Source organism: Notolepis coatsorum, assembly GCF_963971535.1.
Source record: "Notolepis coatsorum genome assembly, chromosome: 14".
NCBI lineage: Eukaryota > Metazoa > Chordata > Actinopteri > Aulopiformes > Paralepididae > Notolepis > Notolepis coatsorum.
In genome coordinates, this window is record NC_140178.1 from 69,899,194 (window position 1) to 69,925,502 (window position 26,309).

The window sequence follows — 26,309 nt, forward strand, 5'->3', positions numbered from 1 at the left end:
ACTGCACATGGCTACTTTTTCATCAATTAATTCAAGCAGTCAGATAAATTTACTTTTATTTAGAAAGTTCTTAAATCAGAATGTCAAAATAAATGTCTACTAGTGTTGCATGATACAGATACTAGAAAGGTATCTCGATACCCAGCTGTTAAAACGGTTCAATACTCTTTTTATTAGTATCAGTATTAGTATCAATACTTTTAGAATAGCCTGATGCTGTATTTTCTTTTTTCTTTATCCACTTTTTCCCATTGTGCCAATTCTCCCCTCCCCTGTCTTGAACGTTGCTCGCATATGCCCCCCACTGGCCGGTTGTAGGGAGGATAGAAGCCTTGCATCACATGTCCCCTCCGAGGAGACACTCCAGGCTGCACTGGAATGCACAGACTGGAGTGTGTTCCGTGATAACACAGCCAATATTAACGAATACACTGAAACGGTGCTTGACTTTGTTTGTACTCTGGTAGAAGAAACAATCCCCTCTACCACAATTAGAGTTTACCCAAATCAAAAGCCCTGGGTAGATAAATCCGTCCATGAGGCTCTGAAAGTGCGCACTTCAGCCTACAACGCCGGGCTTGTGACAGGCAACATGAATGACCACAAGGTGGCGAGATACAACGTCAGGAGAGCAGTAATAGAGGCAAAACGGCGTTAAAGGGATAAAGTTGAACTTCAGTTTGAACAGGCTGACTCTAGACTGAGGCAGGGCCTCAGAACGATGACAGATTACAAAGGCACCTCCCTCAAACTGAACAGTGACATCTCCTTGGATGGAGATTCAGTGTTCAGAATAACAGAACATGAGGTGAGGAGGACCTTTAAGTAAGTGAATATCAGGAAGGCAGCAGGACCGGACGGCATCCCCGGCTGTGTCCTAAAAGTCTGTGCCGACCAACTGGCCCCGGTATTCACTGACATCTTTAACCTGTCCTTAGAACAGGCTGTCATCCCCACCTGTCTGAAGAAGTCCACCATTATCCCTGTACCCAAAAAATCTACGCCCGCTTGCCTCAACGACTACCGCCCTGTAGCTCTTACCTCCATAGCCATGAAGTGCTTTGAGAAGCTAGTGAAGGGCTACATCTGTTCCTCCCTCCCCATCAACCTGGACCCCCTGCAATTTGCATATTGCCCCAACAGGTCCACGGAGGACGCCATAGCCCATGTGCTGCACACAGCAGCATCACACCTGGACAAGAGGCAGGGGAACTATGTGAGAATGCTGTTCATCGACTACAGCTCAGCATTCAATACCATAGTCCCCTCCAAACTCATAGCCAAGCTCAGGGACCTGGGCTTGAACTATGACCTCTGCCAGTGGGTCTTGGACTTCCTGACGGGTAGACCCCAGGTGGTAAGAGCAGGCAACTGCACCTCCTCATCCATCACGCTCAACATAGGGGCCCCCCAGTAGGGGTGGACGGTATACGGTATAAACGGTATTAATTTGCTCTACGGTATGGATTTTGACTATACCGTGTAACCGGTAGAGTAGCTCTAAAATAGCAATGACGTCATGTAACCACAGTGCGACTATTTCAATCGCATTTGCCCCTAAAAATAGATAGAATTAGTCATAGATAATAGATATGTGCAAACTGGAAAAAGTTATTTAGGAGGCTTCGCGCAGTGGGCGTGTCAACACGCAATTGTCATTTCATAATAAACACATATCACCGCGGCGCACAGCAAGTTTCAATTTCAGTTCCTGGCATTTTTAACCAGTGGAGAAAGGTAAGAGATGTCCCTATCGTTTTTCTTATATGAATTATTCTACGTTAATAAAACATACCTGGTGATCAACTACAGTTTGCTGTAAACATTATGATATGCGTGTAGTGTTATGATAACGACGGCTGCAGCGGGAGCCGGGAGGACGGCGGCAGCAGTGGATTTGCGAATAGCATGCAGCTGCAGAGCCGCAGAGCCAGCGGCGCTTTCAGGTCAGGTCCGCTCAACAGCGCCCCCCCACCCAACGGCTGAAAGCTGTGACCAGACCTGAAAGCGCCGCTGGCTCTGCGGCTCTGCAGCTACATATGCTTCTAGCAAAATCCAGCATCCAGCCCGGCTGTTTGCAATAAGAGCAGCACGGACTCGGGACTTATTTTATTTGGAATATAATGACTTTATACGCAAAAGTAGCCTAGTTTTAAGTTAAAATATTATAAATCTACATGCCTTGAGGATGTCATTCTTTATATAGCCTGCCTATCAGGCAAAACAATTTATTATTATTATTATTTTTTTTGGTCTTTTTCCCCCTCCATTTTTTCCTCCGATTTTCTCCCATCCCAATGTTAGTCGTATGCCAATTCCCAGTCCCTTCCTGGTCGCTGCGCACTTACCCCCCACAGTCAGATCATCTGGGAGAGTGGAGGCTACCACGTGCTTCCTCCGACACACGTCCAGCCAATCACCGCTTCTTTTCACCTGGCAGCGCAGATTCTCATCGAGAGGGCGTAGCGTGTGGGAGGACCACACTATCCCCCTCAAGTCCTATCCGCGCTTAGCAGGCGCCCCGACCGAACTGTAGGAGTCGCTGTTTACAACGACCCGGACCCACCCCGCCAGCTTCTCCCACCCTCTAATACAGCCAATTGTATTAGTGCAGACGGCCAGCCAAGCTGGTGACAACCCCGGAGCTGTGAGCTGGATTCGAACAGGCGAATCCAGCTCACAGCTCCGGGGTTGGTGACGAACGCAATCTCCGCTCGGCCACCTAACCGCCTCAAAACAATTTATTCTAACGGAAACACTGATACCGTGATATATACCGTTACCGTCTATGCTTCAAATTATACCGTGATATAAATTTTAGACCATACCGTCCACCCCTACCCCCCAGGGCTGTGTTCTGAGTCCCCTCCTCTACTCCCTGTACACACATGACTGTGTGGCACAGCGGAACAACAACACAATCATCAAATTTATTGGGAAAGAATTTACACTACAACCCATACCTCATTACACCTTACTGTAAATTGTACCTAAATTGTACCTCATCCCATTTCTGCTTTGCACTATATAGTATATTGTATATTAGTATATTGTATAGTATATTGTATGGTAACTCAGTTACTTCTACTCTGCATTGAACATTGTACATATGTACATACTGAACACTTGTGTCTACGTACGTGACTTCTATTTTTTTACTTGCTATACTTATTTTATTTTATACTTATCTATTTTTGTCTAGCACAGTCTCTGGAGCATAACAGAAAGAAGCATTTTGTATAAAAGTATTCTGTACTTCTGTATGACAACTAATAAAGAAACTTGAAACTTGAACTTGAAACTTGATACAGGAGGAGGCAGCCTGTCACATCTTTTCACCTGGCAGTGCGGACTCTCATTGGCGAGGTGTAACGTGTGGAAGGCTCACACTACCCCCGCCATTTCCTGTCTCTGCTGTGCAGGCGTCCCCAACCGACCTGTAGGAGTCACTGTCCACAACGTCCAGATTACCACCCATTGACTTCCACCTAACTTGAGTTAGTATGACGGCTGGCCCAAGCCGGAGGCAACGACGACAGCCGGAGTCGAACCCGGTGTCTCTTGCGTTGGTGACGAGCGCAATGTCCGCTGCGCCACCCAGCCGCCCCTGATGCTGTATTTTCTATGAGTTGAGTGGATGCATGACCAGAGCACTAGCTTTTAACAATACAATAATAATAATATATTTGATTTGTAGGGCGCTTTATAGTTGTGAAGCAAATCCCAAAGCGCTACATTGTAAAAGAACTAGGGCTGTCAAAGTTAATGCTTTAACTTTGGAGATTCATTTAAATTATTTAAAGCATTCAAATAAATTAATCTAGGTTAATCTATGGAGTGAAAAATCTTCAACGTTCTGAACTTTCAGCAGTATATTTCCTTGTTCGGATATAAGAAAGTGGTCTAGCTGAGGTTTTGTTGAACATTTGTATTTCACAGGAGAGAAACTGTATTCAAAGAAAGCTATTAAATAGTCTTTGAATCTAAATATACTTTATTTGTGTTGATTTTACATTAATTCCATGATTTTACTCAAGTAACTATCTGTTACAAGCTTCGGTCTTAAATAGAAAAATGCTATTTTTAATTAGATTAATTACAGAAAATTGTGAGATTAATTAGTTAATTTTTTTAATCTATTGACAGCACTAAAAAGAACATAAAAGATAGCAAGAGATTAATTTTTTTAAATTTTAATAATCGATTATGTTCTGTCACTGCATCGATGTAGAATCGTCCACGTCCGCATCGCGATGCATCTTAGAATCGAGAAATGTCCACACCCCTAGCTGATACCTGATACCTGGCTAAAACAGATACTCGTATAGGATATGGGGCTGATACCAGACTAACCAGGATATCAGTATCAGAAGATTCCCACAATACTAACATCTGATACCAGCATGGTGCCACAGAAGCATCAGATCTCTCTGATGAAAAATAATGGATGGCATCACAATCATTTATGTCCAGTGACCTCAAACTAAAGTCTAAGTCTCTACTGTACTGATCAATACCTGGTAGAGGCGACAGTGGCTCAGGAGGTAGAGCGGTCGTCTATTCATCAGAAGGTTTCTGGTTCGATTCTCACTCCTCCTGGGCACCGTGTCGAAGTGTCCTTGAGCAAGACACTTAACCCCTAATTGCTCCCGATGAGCAGGTCGGCACCTTGCATGGTCGCCTCCGCCGTCGGTGTGTGAATGTGTGAGTGAATGGGTGAATGTGAGGAACATTTTAAAGCGCTTTGGATAAAAGCGCTATATACAAATTTACCATTTTTATTTATTGGCCGATGCTTGAATCTGCAATGGGAAAGTGGTATCAAGTCAAGTGTTCCTTTACTAATCCCCTCGGGGAAATTCAAGTGTCATAGCAGCATGGGGGCGGGGGCATACAAGTAGGATAGGTACATAGGTAATAGAACATAGAACAGAACATAGAACAAACTATCGGTCCATCCCTACTATAAAGTACCCTTTTATACTGATTCTAATTCTTAAGCCGACTTCCAAGTATTCACTACTGACAATTTGATACTTGTTCATTTAGTGCCAACTATTGAACACATTGGGGTCATGTCTATATATGGTATTAGATGCCCCTATAGCCCAGTACACATGTCTCCCTGTGTATGACTTGCCTTGTTCAAAAGGCTGAGGCCAGCATCCCCTTTTTTACGAAGACAAAAAAGCTCCGGCTCGCAGTGATGACAGTTTTTCCTTATGTGGATTTAAGCTGAAAATCCCATTCTGAAAGCATGCTTTGAAGTCCCCCCCCCTCCTGCCCCAACCCCTCCCTCCGCCCCTCGCCCCAACCCCCTCCCTCCAATCGCCTTTACTCGCACTGTTAAATATAAAACTGAGCATGACTTGGCTCTAATAGCCGTGGCTTTTCATGTCTCTCTGGGGAAAGCGCTCCACTCAATTAGATCAACTTCACTGAGAGAGAGAGAGAGAGAGAGACAGAGGGAGAGAATGATAGAAGCCAGCAATCGTCCAGCTCATCGGCCTGTCCTAATGTGACTGGGGACGGATTCACACACACACACACAAGCGCTAACACGTTCACATGACTGCTTCTTCCACTGGACTTCAAACGGTCTACAAAGTGACACAATTAGCTGTGATGCTGCGTATGGCACAGGAGGAGATGAAAGAGGCTCACATCTCCAGCGAGAAGTAATGGGATGTAATGGCCGGGAGACTGTTTGGCGTGTACACGTTATTATCAACGCTACGCTTGCGTGTGTATATCCGCATGCTCGCGTGGTATTTTAAACGTTTGTTGCGTACGCGCGTCTTAAGCGTGCGCTTGTGTCCCGTGCAAGCAAGCGTTCCGTTTGTATGTACGGAATGTACCGTTTGTATGGTAATGTACGTTTGAATGTAGGTGTGGTAATGTTTGCGTGTGTTCGGTACGTAGGTGGCTGGTGAATCGGAGTGGAGCCAAGCGGTAGGAGGCTGAGCCGAGCCAATGCCGAGCTCCGAGTTCCTTTCATTGAGGCCCGAGAGAGCGTGGTACCCAGCGCAGTGATACAGGGGCCAATTTAAAAGTCGCTCCAAAGCACCCGCCTTTCATGAGAGGAAATGGTGCAGAACTGGACTTTTCAGCCTCGGATGGAAATGGCGCTGTAGGGAATAGCACTTGTGTTTGTGTGTGTGTAAGTAAGAGAGAGAGAGTAGGAGGGTGGAAGAGAGGTTTTGAGAGAAAGTGTATATGCATGTGTTCGTTCCTTCCTTGTACCCTCACCTCCAACCCCACGAGGTCCAGATGAGCCAACAGACCTGGCTACTGGAGACTAGGTGTTTATCTGGTTTCACAGTGGCTGTTTTATGGTGGGCTTACGGTCAGGTTCTGTTTTCATACCCTCCTTGTCCTCAGATGGTCCCTACCGTCACCAAGGGCACTGGTTGAACAGGCTTAGATAAAACACACAGTACACTACAACCTCCTCTCCCTTTTGTCATCGCACCAACTGTTCTTAAAAGGTCTTTTCAATAGAAAATCTCCCACCATTGTCCTGTCTATGTTGCTGTTTCCGTTTTGGGAATCCCCCCTGCACATCTCTCTCCCCTATAGAATTGGCACGGTAATAAATATGTCTGCGGTTTTATTAACCGGCCTTCTATTCTTTTGAGGTCCTGACACTTAAGACATCCCACTCTCCTACCGTGTGCATTGAGTCATCATTAGCAATTAAACAGGTTTTAGGTGGATTCACGGGAACTCCCAAGCCCTGAAGGATATAGAGCCATGACCACACACACGCACATGGACGAACACGTACACAAACACACACTCACACCACACGCCACCGAATCCCTCTCGTCACCTGAACCATATCATTCCCAGCAGCCATATTAAGCCTTTCATTGGAACCATGGAAGCCTTGCTCCCTCCTCTCGCCTATCGCGTGGCTGTCTTGGCCAATTCCGAGAAATCACAGTGACATCACTTCCCCTTAATCCCTCCTGCCCCCCAAAACAAAAGCCTAATGGGAAATTGAGTCCGGGTTGGGGCGTGAATCCACGCCACATGTCGTTAAGCTCCCCACCCCCGCGGCAGCTTAACAAAAGTCTCAGGCTCGCACACCAAACTCATCCTCCCGCTAAGCTACCGACTGCGCTGATAAGAACGCTGACTGCACTTTTCCTACAGAGCGATGAGTGGCAGCTGAGACACTTTCACCACAAGTCCTGTCGTATCTTTGACTCACTGGGCTCGTGTGTCGTCGTCTCCCCCAGTGGGTGAGTTGGTGGTAGTAGTGTCTCAAGGAGAAACGTATTGCTGATAATCCTTCCAGCACACCCTAATGGTGCTCAGACACACACCACACTGGTGTTAAGAGAGTTAAAAGGGGTGGGCGGCTGATTGGCGCAGTGGGCAAGGCGCTCGCCATTAACGCAGGAGACGCTGGGTTCGAGCTCAGCTCTCTGCGTTTCTACCGGCTGGCCGGTCGTTCATACTAACACAATTGGCAAGTGTTAGAGGGTGGGAAAGCCGGTGGGTGGGGATTTGACGTTGTGGACCGCGACTCCTACAGGTCGGTTTGGTGACGCCGGTGCGGCGGAAACAGGAAGTATCGGAGGCAGCGTGAGCCTCCCACGCGTTACTCCTCGCCACAGAGTTCGAGCTGCTGCGGTGAAAAGATGCGACAGGCTGCCTCCTCGTGTACCGGAGGGGACACGTGATGCAAGGCTTCTGTCCTCACTACAACCGACCTGTGGGAGGCATAGTCTAGCAACGTTCAAGACAGGGGAGGGAAGAATTGGATAATACGAAATTGGGATGAGAGAACAATTTAAAATGGGGAGAAAAAGTGGATAAAAAAAAATTGTTAAAAGGGGAATTCAATTAAAACAGCGACCAATGAGTCAGGCCTTAGGCCCCAGTGCTGTGGTGTCTGTCGGTTAATACGGGTGAGTAGACTGTCCAGTCTCTCGTGAGAGATCAGTGTGTTTGTGTGCATAGTCTTCAAAGTACGCCCCTCAGTACCTCAGGGGTTGTTGTCAGTAGGGACGGCGTAGTGAAGTTCCAACCAGTCGAACCCTAACAGTCACAGCTTGGCATGGCCACTGACTGAAGTCCCCTCAGCTCAGCTTCCAGCCTGTGGTCCAGTGAGCCAGACCCTCTCTTATCTTGAGAGTTTTACAATGCTTAAAAATAGCACAAGACCCAGCCTCACTTGCTTTAAAGGGAACTGCCTCTGTATTTTGGGCTTTCAACATGGCACTTCAAGCCAGCTAACACGAGGGGCCCAGAGATTTGTGTCTTATTTCACGATGATGAAGTTATGTACTCCAAGCCATTTTGTACTCTAATAACTCGAATGTACTTTTATTTTGGGGGGGTGTGTGTGGGGGTAGAATGGAGTAATTATTCTCTTGGTGTGTAGGTAAAACTCACTCTATTTTTTAGCATATTCACTTCTAGAAATCCACAACAAAATCTGTCAGCAAGGCACTAGGGCTGTCCCCGACTAAGGATTTGGATAGTCGACTATGATTGGCCGAAATTTGCCGATAGTAGACTATTAGTCGACTAAGAATATATATATATATTTTAAAATAAAAGTATATATATATTTTTTTATCATTCCATTTGATAAACTTAATGTCTGAAGGAGTCGACGGAAGGCTTCTTGTCCTCTGCAAAAGCATGCAATTGGTCCACTGATGGATACATCTTGATATTTGTCTAGTCTAGTGTGTTCATTAGATGGGTGAAATCCTCTTTCAGTGCCTCTGTGCCTGTTTTCTTAGGCAGTTAGCCTCTGGTATGTGTGCCATTAGCGTTAGCCACGCTTCTAGGCCTCTTTTCTTTTGGAAAGAATGATACATTTTCTTTTTCTTATTTTTTTTCGACTAAGAGGTTGGCAGTAAGGATGCCCCGATCACGTTTTTTGCCACCGATACCGATCACCGATCGTCTTGAGCCATATCGGCCGATACCGATCGTTTTTGGTTTTATATAAAAATATTTTTTTTTAAATATATACTTTAATTTTTAATTTTTTAATATATATATTATATAATTATACTTGTAGTTGTATTATCTGCGAGACATCGCCACCACGCAACAAGTCAAAATTCAGCATGCCCTCAGCAGGGTATCTCTGCGGCTCTGCAGATATACCCTACTCCCTCAGCTAGCCCCGTTTGTGACTGCGATGCAAGCCGGGGCTCGAATACGCATCGAATCAATGTTATAAGACATTGATATCAGGAGCTATCTGTAGCTACTGCTAGCCGGCTAGATAACGTTAAGACAATGCCTCAGTGAACTATTTAGTTTAATGGGACATTTCGTTTTGAACAGTGAGCTAACGTGAGCTAACGTGAGCTAACGGAGGTATCAACATGCACTACTAGACTATTGCTGGAGCATTTGTTGATATCAGGAGCCATCAGTAGCTAGCCGGCTAGATACCGTTAGACAATGCCTCATGTATTAAACTAAAAGTGAATAGTTGACTGGGTAATTTTGTTTAAACAGTAACGATAGCTAGGTAGCTAACGTTAGCTCACGGTCCCATGCACTAGACTAGAGCAGACTATTGCCCGAGGCAATAGGAGCCTCTGTGTTTACACGGGTAAGGGAGGGGCAGGGGAGGAGGAGGAGGAGCGGCAGTTTGCAGCTCCGTGTGTCTGAGACAGAAGCCAGCGAGTGAGATCTCCGCTAAGAATTGGATCATGTTTTTTGATCGGTTTTCACGATCGGCGAAAATAAAGCATTATCGGAATTCACCGATCTCATATTTATACTGAATATCGGCCGATACCGATCGCTGGCCGATCGATCGGGGCATCCCTAGTTGGCAGTCGACTACGGCTCCTTTCGACCAATTAGTTGACTATTTGACTAATAGGGGTCAGCCCTACAAGGCACACAGGATCTTGAAAGACCCCAGCCACCCAAACCACAAACTGTTTGGACTCATGCCGTCTGGCAAACGGTACAGCAATCTCAGGTCCACATCCAAGAGGACACTGAACAGCTACTTTCACCGGGCAAACAGACCACTGACGGATAGACTCTAAAATCACATGAGCATACAGTACACACAAAAGTACCTTAAGTGACTGTTATGGGAGATTAATAATATAATAATGAGCAATAACTTGTTCTGAGTCCAAAAGTTGAAATAAGGAAATAGAAAATAGATTTAATTCCTCACATAGATCAATTGTTAAGGAATGCACAGTTGAAGATCAGACCATGTAAACAAATGTCCGATCACCAAGTGAGGACGATCTCTCGTTCGGCAAGACCGTTAATACAAAATTAATATATACATATGACGTGGAAGGAACTGGAACATCACCCTGAGGATTGGCTGAAATGACTATTATGGCTGCTTTACAAGGAAAACAGAGCGGATCCCATAACAATGTCACTTATGGCCTTATAGCAAGGATCAACATAGATCATAACCATATTGTTTTGACTGGCTAATGTGTGCTTCTCTTAAAGAGAAACGCACACACTACGTTGATATCTGATGACAGCGCCCTCTCATACAATACCACAATGGTATGATAATATATTTCCACGACATGACTTACACACCACACAAGCACACATTACACACACTGCTACTACTTACACTGTAGAATAATAATTTTTTTACATTTTACCTTGTACAAAACATATACCTTGTATTGTATAGATTGTTGTGTATTGTTTACACAAGCATCTCACGTTTTTCTGAATGTATGTACATTTAAAAAAGCTGTGACGATCAAATAATTTGAATCTGAACAATGACACAATGAGTTGACATTAAAACATTTTCCCTTTTTAACTTGTTAACTTACATTTTGGCCAACGTTTTTATCTTATTATCCAACTTATTATCAAGAAGGATAAAGTACAGGACATTAACGTGTTGTGGGAGGAAATGGTGTGTAGCTGCTGTTCAGTAGAGAGCAGGATGCTGTAATGGTGTGTAGCTGCTGTTCAGTAGAGAGCAGGATGCTGTAATGGTGTGTAGCTGCTGTTCAGTAGAGAGCAGGATGCTGTAATGGTGTGTAGCTGCTGTTCAGTAGAGAGCAGGATGCTGTAATGGTGTGTAGCTGCTGTTCAGTAGAGAGCAGGATGCTGTAATGGTGTGTAGCTGCTGTTCAGAGAGGGCAGGATGCTGTAATGGTGTGTAGCTGCTGTTCAGGAGAGAGCAGGATGCTGTAATGGTGTGTAGCTGCTGTTCAGTAGAGAGCAGGATGCTGTAATGGTGTGTAGCTGCTGTTCAGTAGAGAGCAGGATGCTGTAATGGTGTGTAGCTGCTGTTCAGAGAGGGCAGGATGCTGTAATGGTGTGTAGCTGCTGTTCAGGAGAGAGCAGGATGCTGTAATGGTGTGTAGCTGCTGTTCAGTAGAGGGCAGGATGCTGTAATGGTGTGTAGCTGCTGTTCAGTAGAGGGCAGGATGCTGTAATGGTGTGTAGCTGCTGTTCAGTAGAGAGCAGGATGCTGTAATGGTGTGTAGCTGCTGTTCAGTAGAGAGCAGGATGCAGTAATGGTGTGTAGCTGCTGTTCAGTAGAGAGCAGGATGCTGTAATGGTGTGTAGCTGCTGTTCAGTAGAGAGCAGGATGCTGCAGATTGACAATCCCTGCAGCATCTGTGTTTACCGCGGATGAAAGGCAGCACCAGGACATTGTACTTCTCCACCAAGAAAAAGGAGATGTACAAACACAAATTGGCTTTGAGGAGCCTCAAACAGTTAGCAGACAATTTGTGAGCCCCCCCCCCCCCCCCCCGCCTGACACTCCCCAGAGGAAAAAGGCCCCGACCCCAGCAGCACAGTTTCTTTTTTTTTCTTGAAAGCAGCTGCGTCTTCAATCATCGTCTCCTTCTTCTCCTCCTCCTCCTCCTTGCCCTCCCTCTTGGTCTTCTCTTTTCTCACCTCTCCCTGCCCCCCCAAACCCTCTTATCCTCTCAAGAGCAAAGTGTCAAAGAAATATGGCATCTTACAGCTTATTACAACTCTGCAGAAGAAGAAAGCCACCCGGCCGGGTGCGTCCTACCTGCTCCTCCTTCCCTTCGCACCACGTCTTCGTAAACAAGTTTCAAACGCCCCTGATCTAGTTTGACAAACTTTCTCCAAAGAGCATTTGAAGAGGTGATGAGAAGATGACACTGCATGTTTTTTTTCTCTCTCTTTAAGGTGAGGATAATGAGGAGAGGCACCTCCGGTCTTATTTAGGCGTATAGAAGTTAGCACGCTACATTGATCCCTCGTTTAAAATGGGAAGAGACTGAGAATGCGTGTATCCAAAGTGAGCGGTGTGATGTCATTGATCATCAACATGTGGGCAATATATCCATATTTGTCATTGATCGTCTGTTCTGTGTTATTGTGCCGTGGGGTTTTGTGATATTGTGAATTTTCACAACCAAAGGTCTGATGACCTAACAAATTATACCTGGAGCGGGCTGTTGTGAAGCCAGCCCGTCCAGTGTGTGCTTTAAGCACAGGTCCCGGTAGGTAATAAAGAAAGCGTTTTTCAAAAGTAAATGTATTTATTAATAACGGGGAATAAAACCCACAACAACACAGAAACAGGGTAAAAGGTAAGGGAGAACAAACGGGTAAATATAATAATAAGGAACACAAGTATTATCCGTGTCGTAGGACACCAGCCAACCAGCCAGAGGTTGGCACTGGGAACCCACCCAGCAATAGTACACCGGTTTACAAAGCGACAAATAAGGCCAATACAATATTACAGTTGCCCACACACAGTGGTAACCAACGGCAACCTCACTCCACTCTGGTCACTGGCAAATGACAGAATGAGGCGCCCGGATGTGTGTCACAACCCAGGCTTTAACCACCAGTCTACCGAGGCTGACTGCCCGCAGGTGCCACTCCTCAGGCAATCAGCAGAATCAGTGAGACGGGCGGCATCTGGGAAAGGGAGAAACAAAAATGGTTCAGAACCCGGGACGACCGTGGTGTGCTACTGGAGCGCCCCCAAAACAGTGGACTTTTAAACAACCTTTTAACAGTGGATTTCCACAATAGTTATCGAGTTATCTCGATTATCTTGTTTTCATAATTGTTGGAAGCCAAAATCGTAGTCGAAAATGTAAACCAGTATCGTAATTGAAAATTAACAACATCAAAGTGATGTTGATTTAAAAACAGCGATTCATATCTGCCGTCTCACATTTAATGGTACCCCCCCCCTCTCTCTTTATGTTCAACTGCATGCTTGTGCATGTGTTTGTGCTTTCTTCTTGTGTTTTGTGTATGCGTGTTGTATGTACTACCTTAGGTCTCTCAATAAGTCCTTCTCGGTCTAAAATCAAGTGGCACATGCACACACAAATCACCACCGGGGCACATGCTATACCCAGGGCGTGGCACTCGTGGTTCCTCCTCCTACTTCCTAGACGTTGCCAACCCTGCCGTGCGGGAATTGGATAAGCTAGCCAGCGACACCGTGCGCTCCGGCCGCCGCCGGCGGTTCAAAGGCCCAGAAGAGACTAAGAGTAGCCTGGGGGCCGTGAGAGTGTTAGTCAGACTACAGACAGAGCGTCTCAGCTTCCTGCTTTAATAGAGTGGGGAAAACAGTGTGTCACCCAGTCAATGAAACATTTAGACCCAGAGAGATGAGAGACTGAAGACGGTGATTGACTGTCTGTGTCTGTGTGTGTGTGTGTGTGTGTGTGTGTGTCAATATTTACTATACTTATGTGAGGACCAGTTGGGACTTTTGGGGGAAAGTGAGAACATTTTGGCCAGCCTTCACTTAAAAAGAGGCCATTTTAGGGTTGGTTATTGGTTAAGGTTTAGTATTGGGGTTGGAATTAGGGTTAGGCTAAGGGGTTAGGGAATTAATGTAGTCAATGGAATGTAGTTAATAGTCCTCAGAAGTATAGTAATACAAGAATCTGTCTGTCTGTCAATGCATCTGTGTGTGTGTGTCTGTCGATACATCTGTGTGTGTCAAGTCAAGTCAAGAGTTTTAATTGTCACGGCATACAAGTATACAATGAAATGCGGGTGGTCTTGCCCGCGACGATGTGCAATACAGTGGTACAACATATAATAGAATCCAATAAAAAAAAAACATTGTGCAATAAACAGGTAACAGGTAACATGGTGTGACATCTCGGTATCTGTACATAGTATTTACAGAGCATATAGGACATGCTAGGTAGCTTTAGTAGTGCAATACACTGTTCCTGTTGTTATACTAATTTAAAGTGGCCTTTCCTCTTGGCCATAAGTGTGCGTGTGTGCGGCGTGAGTGTGTGCCCGCTCGTGTTAAAGTGGCTGCTAGTGTGTGAGCGTGCACAGCGTGCGTGTCGTGTGTGTGCTCGTGTGTGCTTGTGTGTGGATAGTTCAGTGTTCTGTGACACTCAATGTTCATTGTTCAAGGCTCTGATGGCCTGGGGGAAGAAGCTGAGCCTAAGCCTCTCCGTCCTAGTTTAACTGTGTGTGTGTGTGTGTGTGTGTGTGTGTGTGTGTGTGTGTGTGTGTGTGTGTGTGTGTGTGTGTGTGTGTGTGTGTGTGTGTGTGTGTGTGTGTGTGTGTGTGTGTGTGTGTGTGTGTGTGTGTGTGTGTGTGTGTGTGTGTGTGTGTGTGTGTGTGTGTGTGTGTGTGTGTGTGTGTGTGTGTGTGTGTGTGTGTGTGAGAGCCCATTAAGTGTATTTATTTCTGTGGGTGTGTGAGAGGGTGGGTGTGTGAGCATATGAATAGCACAGGGAGCTCTGTTCTAACATGTAGATGACGGTTGAACTTTTGATCCTCTGAAAATACAGAGCCGAAATGAAAAGAGCCCGCTCTGTCAGTAGATAAATGACACACACACACACACACACACACACACACACACACACACACACACACACACATACACACACACAGGCTTTCACTTTGTCTAGCCTGCCACAGACTGATAGGAGATTTCATCACACACACATACACACATGTATACAAACACACATGTACACTACACACACACGTGTACACACAAACTGTCAAGCGCATCTCAACTTCACACGTATCTTTGAAGCTCTGTGTCTGGATAAACATGCTTTAAAATGTTAATGAGGTTTGATTCATCAACGTGTGTCTGTCTATATGTCTTTGTCTCGTTTTGATTTTGTGTGTGTGTGACTGAGCGAGCGAGACTGTCTTAACACTGGGCCTGCTTTCTTTCATCCATGTTTTTAGTTATCTCTCCTATCCAGCCTGTGTATATTATCATTCTTTAAATGCTGTATATCTCAAAAAGCTGTGACACAGGATGTAGAACTTAAAAAAAATAAAAATTATAGCTTACATGAACCAAAATTGTTGTGCCTGATGTTGCCAGGCAACAAATACAATTCCAGTCCATGAGCAGAGTTTCGGCTAATATCGCTTAGCAACCTAATTCCAGGAAGTGAAGAAAAAAAGTTCCATAGCACTTTTAGTGTTTCAGATTCTGAAGAGTTATGACTCTGGTGTGTTTCCAGATCGAGATGAAGATCAAAGTGATGAAGGCCAAGCACCAGGAAGACAAGCTGAAGCTGCAGCAGGGGCATGATGCGGACGTCCAGAAAGTAAGAATCCATATTACACACTCTGCATATCCCTCTGAGGATCCACACGCATGTAGGCATTTCGGGGGGGGGGGGGGGGGCAGCAGAGCGCAGGGGTCATTTCGAGAGGGATGGACCCACTGGTCATTGCCCCACAATGGTGGAATGAACTGCCCACCACAGTTAGGACAGCTGAAACCCGTCCAATCTTTTGCCGTCGACTATACCACTTATTGAACCATTATCTGAAATGAAAAAAAAATATATATCTAACCCTAACTAACCTTACTGTCATGCACTTATCCTAATATACTAACATACACTGTAGCACTCAACACGTTGATGAACATTGTTACTCAGCTGATAGAGTTGTGCCCTTCCTGATGACTTGTCGTACAGAACTTGTAAGTCGCTTTGGATAAAAGCATCAGCTAAATGACTAAATGTAAATGTAAATGGTCATCACAGGGAATCGGACTTGTCACCTTCCGGTTAAGGGATAGTCTCTCTAAACACCGGGTCACCCTGCCTCTCATGAGTGCCTTCATGATAGGTTTAGAACCTTAATGACCAATCAGGTCACCACAATATGTAATTGTTTTTAAATTATTACCTCGGTTTTAATTTTTAGCTATTTTATTCTTTTAAAAAGATTTTTTTAATGTATTTAAAAATGTGCTCTTAATTATTCTGATTGTCTAATGTCTTTATATTTATGAACACACTGTGACACTTGTGTATGTAACATCTCGACGGCACTGTAAATGAGTTTAATTACTCAGTGTATTATCGAGTATAAATAAAGATTGAATTTAATGATAGAACCCTCACAGCCATGTTAGGCTACAACACTTAGAAATACGGGGGAGAAGGAGAAGCTCTTCTTCAGAAAGACAGGCGTCTGGGGCGCCCCAGTGGCGAACCACATAGCGCGCTCAGCCGCGACACGGCCGACCCGGGTTCGACTCCAGAACCCATCGTTATTTGCCGAATGTCTTCCCCCCACTCTGTCTCCCATTCTTCCTCTGTCTCTCATTCCTCCTCTGTCTCTCTCTACTGGACTGCCCAGTAGAAATAAAGCGATAAAACGCCAAAAAATAAATCTTAAAAAAAAAAGAAAGACGGGCGTCATCATAGCAGCACTGTTAACTCCAGAACTGAAATAGGCTTTCTTGTGTCAGGTTGCCCATCATTTGAATCCCTTTGAGTCCGCACTCTGCCTAATGAAAAGAAAAGCAACAACTCTATTTTCTTCACATCTGTCTTCCCGCAAGTAACCAGCCTCTTCGCCAGCCTCCTCAAATGGATCTTCAAAAGCCCTTTGTAGTCTGGTGAGGATAGTGGGTTTTCACTGGTTGGCTATCGGTTAAGCTTGAGATCAAGCACCTGGGATCTGTCACCCCCCTCCCCCCACATACAACTTCTGGTTCTCTTTCACTGCCACAGAAGCTTTAAATAAAACTGAAAAACACTAAATTTTCTCCTCCATTTTAAACTGCCCATCGCCTCTTTGTTTCTGACATGAGACAGGGTGACAGCTCTCTCTCTCTCTCTCTCTCTCTCTCTCTCTCTCTCTCTCTCTCTCTCTCTCTCTCTCTCTCTCTCTCTCTCTCTCTCGTGTGTGCAGTGACTGTCATTGCAGGAAAATCACACTAATTGCATACAGATTGGATCAATTTCCACCACGTATCGCCCCACCATCCCTCTAATGGCTTAAAAGGGGAGTGACAGGGGGGGGGGGGGGTTGGAACGTTGACAAGCTGTTTAGTTTTAATTAGTGCACCTATGAATAATGTATAATGTAATCTGGTGGAGAAGGCTATAATGGTCATTGTCTCATGAAACATGAAATGGAGGGTAATGAGAGAACAGGCCAGTGCATTGTATGCTAATCGGTGTGGATCAATATTGTGTGTGTGTGTGATGCTGAGATATGTAATCACCTCAGGTGTATAACGCATTACGATAATTGAGGATTATCTACTTACTACTACTTACTACTTACATCTATTTACATTCTACTTACATGGTTTATTGATAGGATCACAGATGCACTAGACAATAAGCAATTTTCAATTGGTATATTTCTGGATTTATCCAAAGCTTTTGATATTGTGGACCATAAAATACTTATATCAAAGCTTCAGAGGTATGGTTTGGCTGGCGACGTGATTAAATGGCTCAGTGACTATCTTTATAATAGGGAACAGTTTGTTTCCATTAATAGCGATGACTCTGACAGGGCAAAGCTAGTCTGTGGGGTTCCTCAGGGCTCTATACTTGGCCCCCTTTTATTTTTGATTTATATAAATGATTTTGCTTGGGTATCTCCAGAGTATTCTCGATCTTGTTTGCTGATGACACCAACATTATAATGTCACATAAGAATTTTGCAGTATTAATTAGGGAAGCCAATGATGGTTTATATTGTGTCTCAGATTGGTTCCAGACTAATAAGCTATCGTTAAATGTAGAAAAATCAAAATGTATTGTATTTTGTAATAAAGGTAAAAGTTATTCGAAAAAGGAGGCAAAGCTAGTGCTAGTGACACCGAAATCAAACAAGTAACAACACAGTTTTTAGGGATCTTAGTTTCCAACTCAATTGGAAAAAACACATTAATTATGTTTGTAAAAAAACAATGAAGTCAGTAGGTATAATTAGGAAGGTGTGTTAATTGATACATAGAAGTTGTTTTTTAATCCTGTATTATAGTCTGATCTTTCCTTACATATCTTATTGTAACATAATATGTGCTAGCATTGTATGCTAGAGAACAGGCCAGTGCATTGTATACTAATCGGTGTAGATCACTATTGTGTGTGTGTGTGTGTCTGATGCTGAGATATGTAATCACATCAGGTGTATAACGCATTACGATAATTGAGGATTTCATGTTCTCCTGACACACACACACATGCACGTGCATGCACGCTCTGTACCTGAGGCAAACAATGTGAGATGATCAGGAGACCAGTGGATACGTTGCACAACAGAGTCATGTCAAAGTCATGCTGCTCTAACAGCCAGCAGACATCAAATCAAATTAATGAATAAAACATTATAATAATGTAAGATATGACATTTGATCATATCTTAGGCAGTTAACACAATGGGGACCAGCCACTAGTTAACTCGGGATCGGTGCCATGCGTTGTGGACCAGAGCCACGAGTTAACTCGTGGCAAGTTGTTATTGTTTTATTCCATATTAATCACCGTATCAACGTCCCCCATCGACTCTGCAGATCTACCCGCATTTGTGTTTTCGGCAACATGCAATACCGGCCAGATCCTCTTAGGGGTGCCATCGCTCCACTGCAGTATCATTGAGGGCGAATGGTAAAAAAAATTATTTTACTGTCTAAGGGCGTTTCATATGAGCCTGGATCCATTCCCAAGCGAACATCCTCCACCGTTGATCACGGTTCGAAGCGCATATTTCAGCCTGGAATAATGGGATTTATGATCAGCCAATGGACATATCGATCTACCAGATGCCGATGAATAATGGGGAAATGCTGCCGGCGATCACATGGGCTGACGGTAGGACACTCTTCACCCAAATTACAGCCGGATCAGACATTGTTGTAAAACGCAAGCGATCGATCAGTGAATGTGGCTACTTGCACGGACACTGTATTGCTAATCAATAATACTAATCAACGTCCCCCGCCGCCCCCATTTCATCCATAGATGCTCTGTAATAGTCCGGATAATAAGCAGTTTGTTTTATTTCATTCGTATATATACAACAGAAATGCCGTTCGATATAACGTTACTAGCCTTTAGCCCTATAAATAGCTTTCCAGAAAAAATATGAGACAAACTGCGATAAAGCTTATATTCACAACGCTATAAAAGGACAACCAACCGATGGATTTTTATTTTCTTTAAGCCATTATGAAGGCACGGTTTATGCACTCAAGTGACAATGAGAATGGACAGATAGCAATACTATAAAGTATATATATAGCTATCCAAAAGTACATCGGTTTGTTTACAAAGCGTTGTCCTCCAGCCACATATATGGCGAGGGCCGGTCGTCAAAGTGTTAAAGACGGAACCTTAAAGTATACAACCATACGGCATCCTGTGTGTTGAGCGCTGTCGGTAATGTACAGTATGTTTACCAGACAGACTCTTAGGACAGTATATTAGTGGGAGCCATGGCCCGTCTCCCTCCCTACATTAGGACATCTTGTAAAAGCCTGAAATGGCCTCCCTAAAAGCGATCATTTCCCAGCTCTCCTAGTGCACACTCCCCCTGGACCTTGGCTGACGCCCTGCTAGAGCTGCACTAAGCATCTCTCTCTCAGTCCAGCGACATGGGGAAAATGTTGTGTGAACTGCTCCACTGCTCTCTTCCTCGCCCACTCCCACCCTTTTCTCTTCCCCTTTCATCTCCGTCATCCCACTCGCTCTGGGGATGACAGACTCTGCAACAAGAGTGCACTTCAGACGGACCCAAACGCTGGGAAATAAGAGCGTACAGCGTGTTTTGAAGGGTAAATAATCACTTTACTTTAATAATCTTTTCTTTTTGGAAAAGCTCTTTTTTTTATAACCACAATGCGATCATAGCACCCTCTATTGCTCAACCTGTAATGGCTGTCATACCATCTATCAGTGTCATATGTTGCGGATTGAGAGCTACAGAGATAATAACCGCCTTATTATTATCATCATAAGTCAGTACATTAAAAGGCTTTGCGCACAAGATACATACATACTGTACATAAACGGCCAGCAGGTGGAGAGGGTAGACAGTTTTAAATTCCTCTGCATCACCATATGTGATAATTTAAAATGGGAAGTTAACACCAGCCTCATAATTAGCAAAGCCCACCAGAGGCTCCACTCCCTGCGCCAGCTTAAAAAGTTTGGTGTGTCCAGGGAGGCGATGCTCAGCTTTTACAGAGCCACTGTGGAGAGTGTCCTTACCTTCTCAATGACTGTGTGGTACGGAAACACCACCGTCCATGATAGGGGACATCTAGAAAGAACTGTACGCACAGCGTCAAAAATCATCAGCTGTGATCTCCCCTCTGTGGCCTCCGTTTATGCCACACAAATCAGGCGGAAAGGGGAGAAGGTGATCGGGGACCCTTCTCACCCTGCTTACGACCTCTTTAACCCCCTTCCCTCTGGCAGAAGACTCCAAAGTCTCAGGTGCAGGACATCCCGTTTTAAAAACGGTACATATCCCAAGGCTGTCCCTCACCTGAACTCAAGTACAAATGTACAGGCACTTTGCACCACAAGGGCTAGCACCAGCCGACAGGCACTTTAAGGCAATATGCACTTTAAACTGGAACACTGAGCTATTTATTTTAGGTACTGTAGCATTTTTTTCTTTTTAATTGTTTGTGTAAAACTTTTATTGTGGGGATTGTATTGCATGTATTCTTGTGTTTTTTATATTGTATGTTTTTATAATGTATGTACTGTATGTGCTGGCACCAAGAAAAATCCCAATCAACCATGTGTTGAAATGGCAATAAAGCTTTCTATCTATAAATGTATGTATACAAAAAAAAAAAAGGCTTTGCACAACATTTTTCCAGAATATATATATGATAATGAATTCATTTAAACGTATAAGGAGGATTATTATTAGTTAGCCCCACTCAAAATGTGTAATAATAAAGAATAATAATGATAAAAAGTCCCTCCAGCCCATGTGGTCTGCGAGTTCTCAGATTGTTGATATTGATGTATCTCAAAGCCTACAACAGTGGATGTCAATATTTGCTCAGGTGTGCCTTTTTAATGTTTGTTGCAGAGGGGGGGGGGGGTCTTGTGTGTGAACACAGCATGCATGCACACAGATGTCCAGCTTAAAAGCAACTGGGTCTCTGTGTGTTTGTGCATGCTGGAGGAGTGTGTCCATCCTGTGGTGGAGCACATTTTTTGATGTCCGGAGCCTCCCTGGTCAGCCAGCAGCATGTGGCTGGAGAAGTGCCTTTGAACCCACAACATAGATTCAGAGCAACAGAATATCATTAAATTTACTGAAAATAGTGGGCTAGCTCTTTGGGGGCAATGCAGGCCCTGTTCTGAGACATCCAGAGCCTATAGGGAGGTGTAGTCTGAAGTCACTTTGGACCGCCCGCACGGTCCACCCGTTTAGGGATTTATCATTGGGAAAATGGATTATCGGCTATTGTAATAATTATGCCTCATGAACATTGGCAAGCTGTCCATTTTTGCACAAAATGAGTTCCCTTCTATCACTAACATTATTGTTTAAGCATTTTTGGTTGAAATAAAATTTTACGTACAGTAATTATTTTACGATTAAGCTTGAGCTAATAGATTGTGGATGAATACTCACAGAAAGGTACACCATGCTTCATGCTTTATTTGTTTTAAACGAGACAATTTAGAAATGGGCAATGAGGAAATGCATTGCGATTTCAATCGAGGTGAACCGGCCGGAAACAACAATGACGTAACCACTACACCTCCCTATTAGAGATCTTCTCAACTTGTAGATAACCATGAGCCTTTGTTAATTCAGGCCTGTTCCTACTGTAGAATTGCAATAACCTCCTTGTTCTTGATTGACTCAAATGCAGGTCATCAAGCCAAGGCATTTTACACTCGATTTAGCATCAGATGCTAAATTAAAGCTGCAATCCAGAATTTCTTTTAACATTGAAAATGGTTGGCATAATATTATTCATGTTGTTAGGTTAAACAATGTTCTTGATCCATCATACAGGTCTGTTAAATTCCAATGCCTATTCTTAGTGTAAATTACCTTTTACACCCTTAAGTCATGTAAAACAGTAGCTGTATGTTAGGGGTGTTGAAAGACGTAAGAATCGTGATTCTATCACTACTGATTCAAAATCGATTAACAAATTCCAAAAATCTTTATTTTCTTAATTTTTTTAAAATGTTTATGTTTTTACATTTTCTTGGAATTCAAATGATTGCATTCATGTTTCAAATCAAGTGGACTAAACTGGAAAATAAATCTTACTATGTGTAACTGAGGGGTACAATTTCCTGACTGTATTGAATAAGTATGGTATCATTAAACCACTACTGCGTTATGTACATTACTACTGGCCATACAGTACACAGGTATATGTGATGAACACCCCCACAATAACACGGCTTAACAAGAAAGTACTGTTTATAATAATATTTATTAGAAGAGCACCAAGATTATCTTACATTATTTATTAAGATTGAGAGTTGCGCTTGTAAGGCGAAGAATGTGCATGAATAGGTCAAGAGCGTAAGTCCATGAGCATATTACGCAGGGGATAATTAATACCACCGGTAGCATAAGAATTATATAAGGCACACTCGTAGGTCAGCTGGAGATACTAAGGGGTTCCCTCCGGTTGTAAGCCAGCAGGGGGGAGGAATGTTCGGATGCAAAAGTCTGGATCAACGAGGAATCAATAAGCTCCAGCTACGGGAGGCGGTACAGATACTCCCTCGATCGGCAGACAAAAGCAGCAGCTATAATCCAAGTATGCGTGCAGCATGGATGAAAGCCAGCCAGCCTCTTCCTAGAGACGGGCTCGAGTGATGCTCCTCACGGGTAAATCCCACACAGCAGCGGGGTAGACGGTTCTCTGCTCCAGCAACCACGGTACCAAAATCAATATAATCCAGCCGGAAAAGGCTCTGCATTCACCGGTGTAGATTCTCCTGTGCACGGTACTTCACATTAACTAGGTCGAACTTGACGTTATTTCACTAAGCTCTGACACTTTTACTATCCTATTCGCACACGGTTATAAGTGCTCTATTTAGACGCAAAGTTGCTCACTTCACTTGGTCGTTGACTCGTAGTGAAGGCTTTAACGTTTGAGGGTAACTAAGACTAAGTGCTTCTGTATCCACCTGCGCCGTATTTATACGTAAGGTGAATAATCTAGTGCCAACCTCAGTTCTGTCTCGTATTACTGCGCAAAACTGGGCATGTTGAGACAAGCCTTGGCGGTGGCTTTGAACTCGGCATTGGGGGTATGGCCGTTGGCGCCTAGGGGATCGCTGTCCAATAGGAGAACGAATATTATGGTCTGGCTTGTACCTAGGTAAAGGGATATTCCGTGTATATATACAAAGAATATACAAGGGATATCAAACGATATACAAATATTATACATGGGATCTCAGGCAATAAATATATATATTCGGTTTAATCTGACCCTTTGTAACAGCCGCCTCCTAATTAGTCCGCACCTAATTAGATAAGCAGAGACAGATTAACCGTCTTGTCCACTACTCAATGTCCGTTGTGAGGAGTAGGGCAATTCACAAAGTCAGTGGGTCATGGTCGTCATTAAGAGAGTCGGGGAGCCTTGGCAACTCTATCAGCCTCGCCACGGGTCGGGTGTATGTCCGCCCCTGGACGAGCACTTCTGCCGCTCTGACCTTTCCGTCGGCACCAGTGATCACTTTGCTTACGCGGCCGGCCGGCCACGCAGCTCGGGGTAGTGACTGGTCTATGATCACGACGACTGTGTCCACTTTTAAGTTGTCCCCGTCCTTGACCCGCTTCTGACGGGCTGGAAGGGATGGAGGGGGGTTAGGAGGAAGCGGGCCTGAGACTGCTTTGATCTGTGCTTGGCTGCGCCTCCACCTCCTCCGTCTGTTTCTCTTGTTTGGTCTGTACCCCGTCTGAGGAGGGGCCGGTTCCGGCCGCCCCATCAAGGAGTCGCTTGGGGTGCTGGGTTCGAGGTCAGCTACGTCTGGAGCGCAGCTGAGGGGGGTGGAGTTCGGAACTCCCTCTTGTGCCCACGGTTCTCTCACAGGCCTCTCGCCTAATGTCAATAGCCTCTCAACGGGCTGTACGAGAGAGTGGCCTGTGTCGCTCACCTTTGTGTGCAGGCAGCGTGTAGACGTGGGTTGACTGTCAAGTCCGTCGAGGGGGCCCTGGAGCGTCCACCCCAGTCGGGTCTGAACCGCGACTGGGCATCCTTTGGGTCCGATGTGGGCCGCCTCAATTGGGAGAATGAGGTCCGCGTGGTCGGAGCCGATGAGCAGGGTCGGTGTGGCGCCGTCGATAAGCGGTATAGGTAGTTGACGTAGGTGCACATACTTCGCCATCAGCTGGGGGATGGGGTAGGTGTACTGTGACAGGCCTATGTCGTGGCTGGTGAAGACGTTGGTAATACTATACTGCTTCTCGGGCTGGTCCACCGCTGCTATCTTGAAAGAGACATTTTCACCCTTTATGGTCTTCTGGTCTCTTCTGATGGTACGTATGGTCATTGTTCCTTTGGCACCCCGCAGACCCAGCTTGGCTGCGGCGGAAGCGAGGAGGAGAGTCTTTTCGGACCCATCGTCTAGGACGGCGTAAGTGTCCAGGACCTTGTCCTCGTAGCTCAGGAGCACTCTGACCACTTTGATGAGCACTCGGGGGGGTCCCGCTATGCTGGTCTATATGGAGCACTCCGGTTGGTCGGTTGCCTTGGATCTTCTGGTGGGCCCCGCACAGTGCTGTGCGGTAAGCGGCGCCCGCCTGGGCCGCCTCACGCCACTGGTCAACTTGGACGGGGTTCAGTGTCTTATATTCGGCGCACTGTGCCAGCCAGTGTCCGCCGTCGCAGTAGGTACAGTAGGGAGCGGTCTGGTGGATCTTTGGTACTGGTGCCACCGCCTCGGCCTGGTACATTACCGTGACGGGCCCACTTTGTTGTCCTGGCGGACGCCTGTTGATATCATGCAGGACCTCCAAGTGGGCGCTGCCGCACCTGCTGCACTTCTTCTTCAAGTGGCACTCAGCTGCCATATGGCTGCGCGCGCAGCGGAAGCAGCGGCGGTGGTCTTTGATCCACTGACTCACCTCGTCCGTGGTCAGCTTCCCGAAAGTGTCGCATTGATACAGCCGATGTTCCCCTTCACAGTACTGGCATTCAATCTTCCACTCCTCTTTCGTCGAGGGGGTGTTGTGGTTCTTGTGCTGCGGTACTGATTCGGCTTGGTGCATAACGGTCACCGACCGGCGGTTATCATTTGATCCCCGAGGTCCATCTCTTGGGCTTGGTCCACTCCACACGAACGTGTCCAGTCGTAGGCTGCTGACTTCTCTCGCGAGGAAGTCAGATAAGTCTAGGAGGGATGCCTCTGGGCCGTTGGGGTCGCGGTGGTCTCTCTGCCGCCGAAAACGCTCTTGTCGGGCGGGAGGGAGCTTCTCTAATATCCTTTCTACATTAGAGTTAGCGTACAGTTCGTATATCCCCTTTTCCTTTTGGGACCCCAGCATCCCTACCAGGGACTGTACCTTGATAGAGGTCATCCAATGCTCTGTTGTCTCTGGCTGGGGGGAGACGGTCGATGTCTCTTATCTCTTGTATCACGTAGTCCCATATGCGTCCATAACGTTGGTCGAGGGCTACTAGAGCCGCGGTGTATGGGGTACTTGAGTTGGAATATGCCAGCGCTATATTATGCGCTCTGGGCACCTTCAGGTGCTTGAGGAGGATAGCATATTTGTACGTCTCGTCTGGGACGTCGGACATCATAGTCTCTAAGCACATCCGTAGCTCCGTGTACTGTGCTCTGTCCTCGCGTGTAAAATCCGGGAACGTCGGTGTGCCAAGGTACGATGCCATGGATGGCTGGCACATCGGTGAGCGTTGGGGGAGAGGCCTCCTGGGCGAGTCTCCCCGTACGTGTCGTCGTGGGCTGGTACTCTGTGGGTACCAAGGCCCGGGTACCCAGGTGCTGTTCCTCGGGGCTGGCGGTGCGTCAAACTCACCCTTGAGTTGAGTCGGGGGTCTGTAACGCAGGGCCTCGGGGCTG

The 26,309-nt window shown here is 45.4% G+C and overlaps 1 protein-coding gene across 1 annotated transcript in view; it reads left to right on the forward strand.

The window, feature by feature from the left end:
• cep112 (centrosomal protein 112) overlaps window positions 1-26,309 on the forward strand; it is a 395,959-nt gene that overhangs the window by 79,739 nt on the left and 289,911 nt on the right. The window contains exon 11 of the mRNA XM_084329136.1: window positions 15,468-15,554. Within this exon, the coding sequence (XP_084185262.1) occupies window positions 15,468-15,554 (87 nt within the window). The remainder of the gene's footprint in view (window positions 1-15,467; window positions 15,555-26,309) is intronic.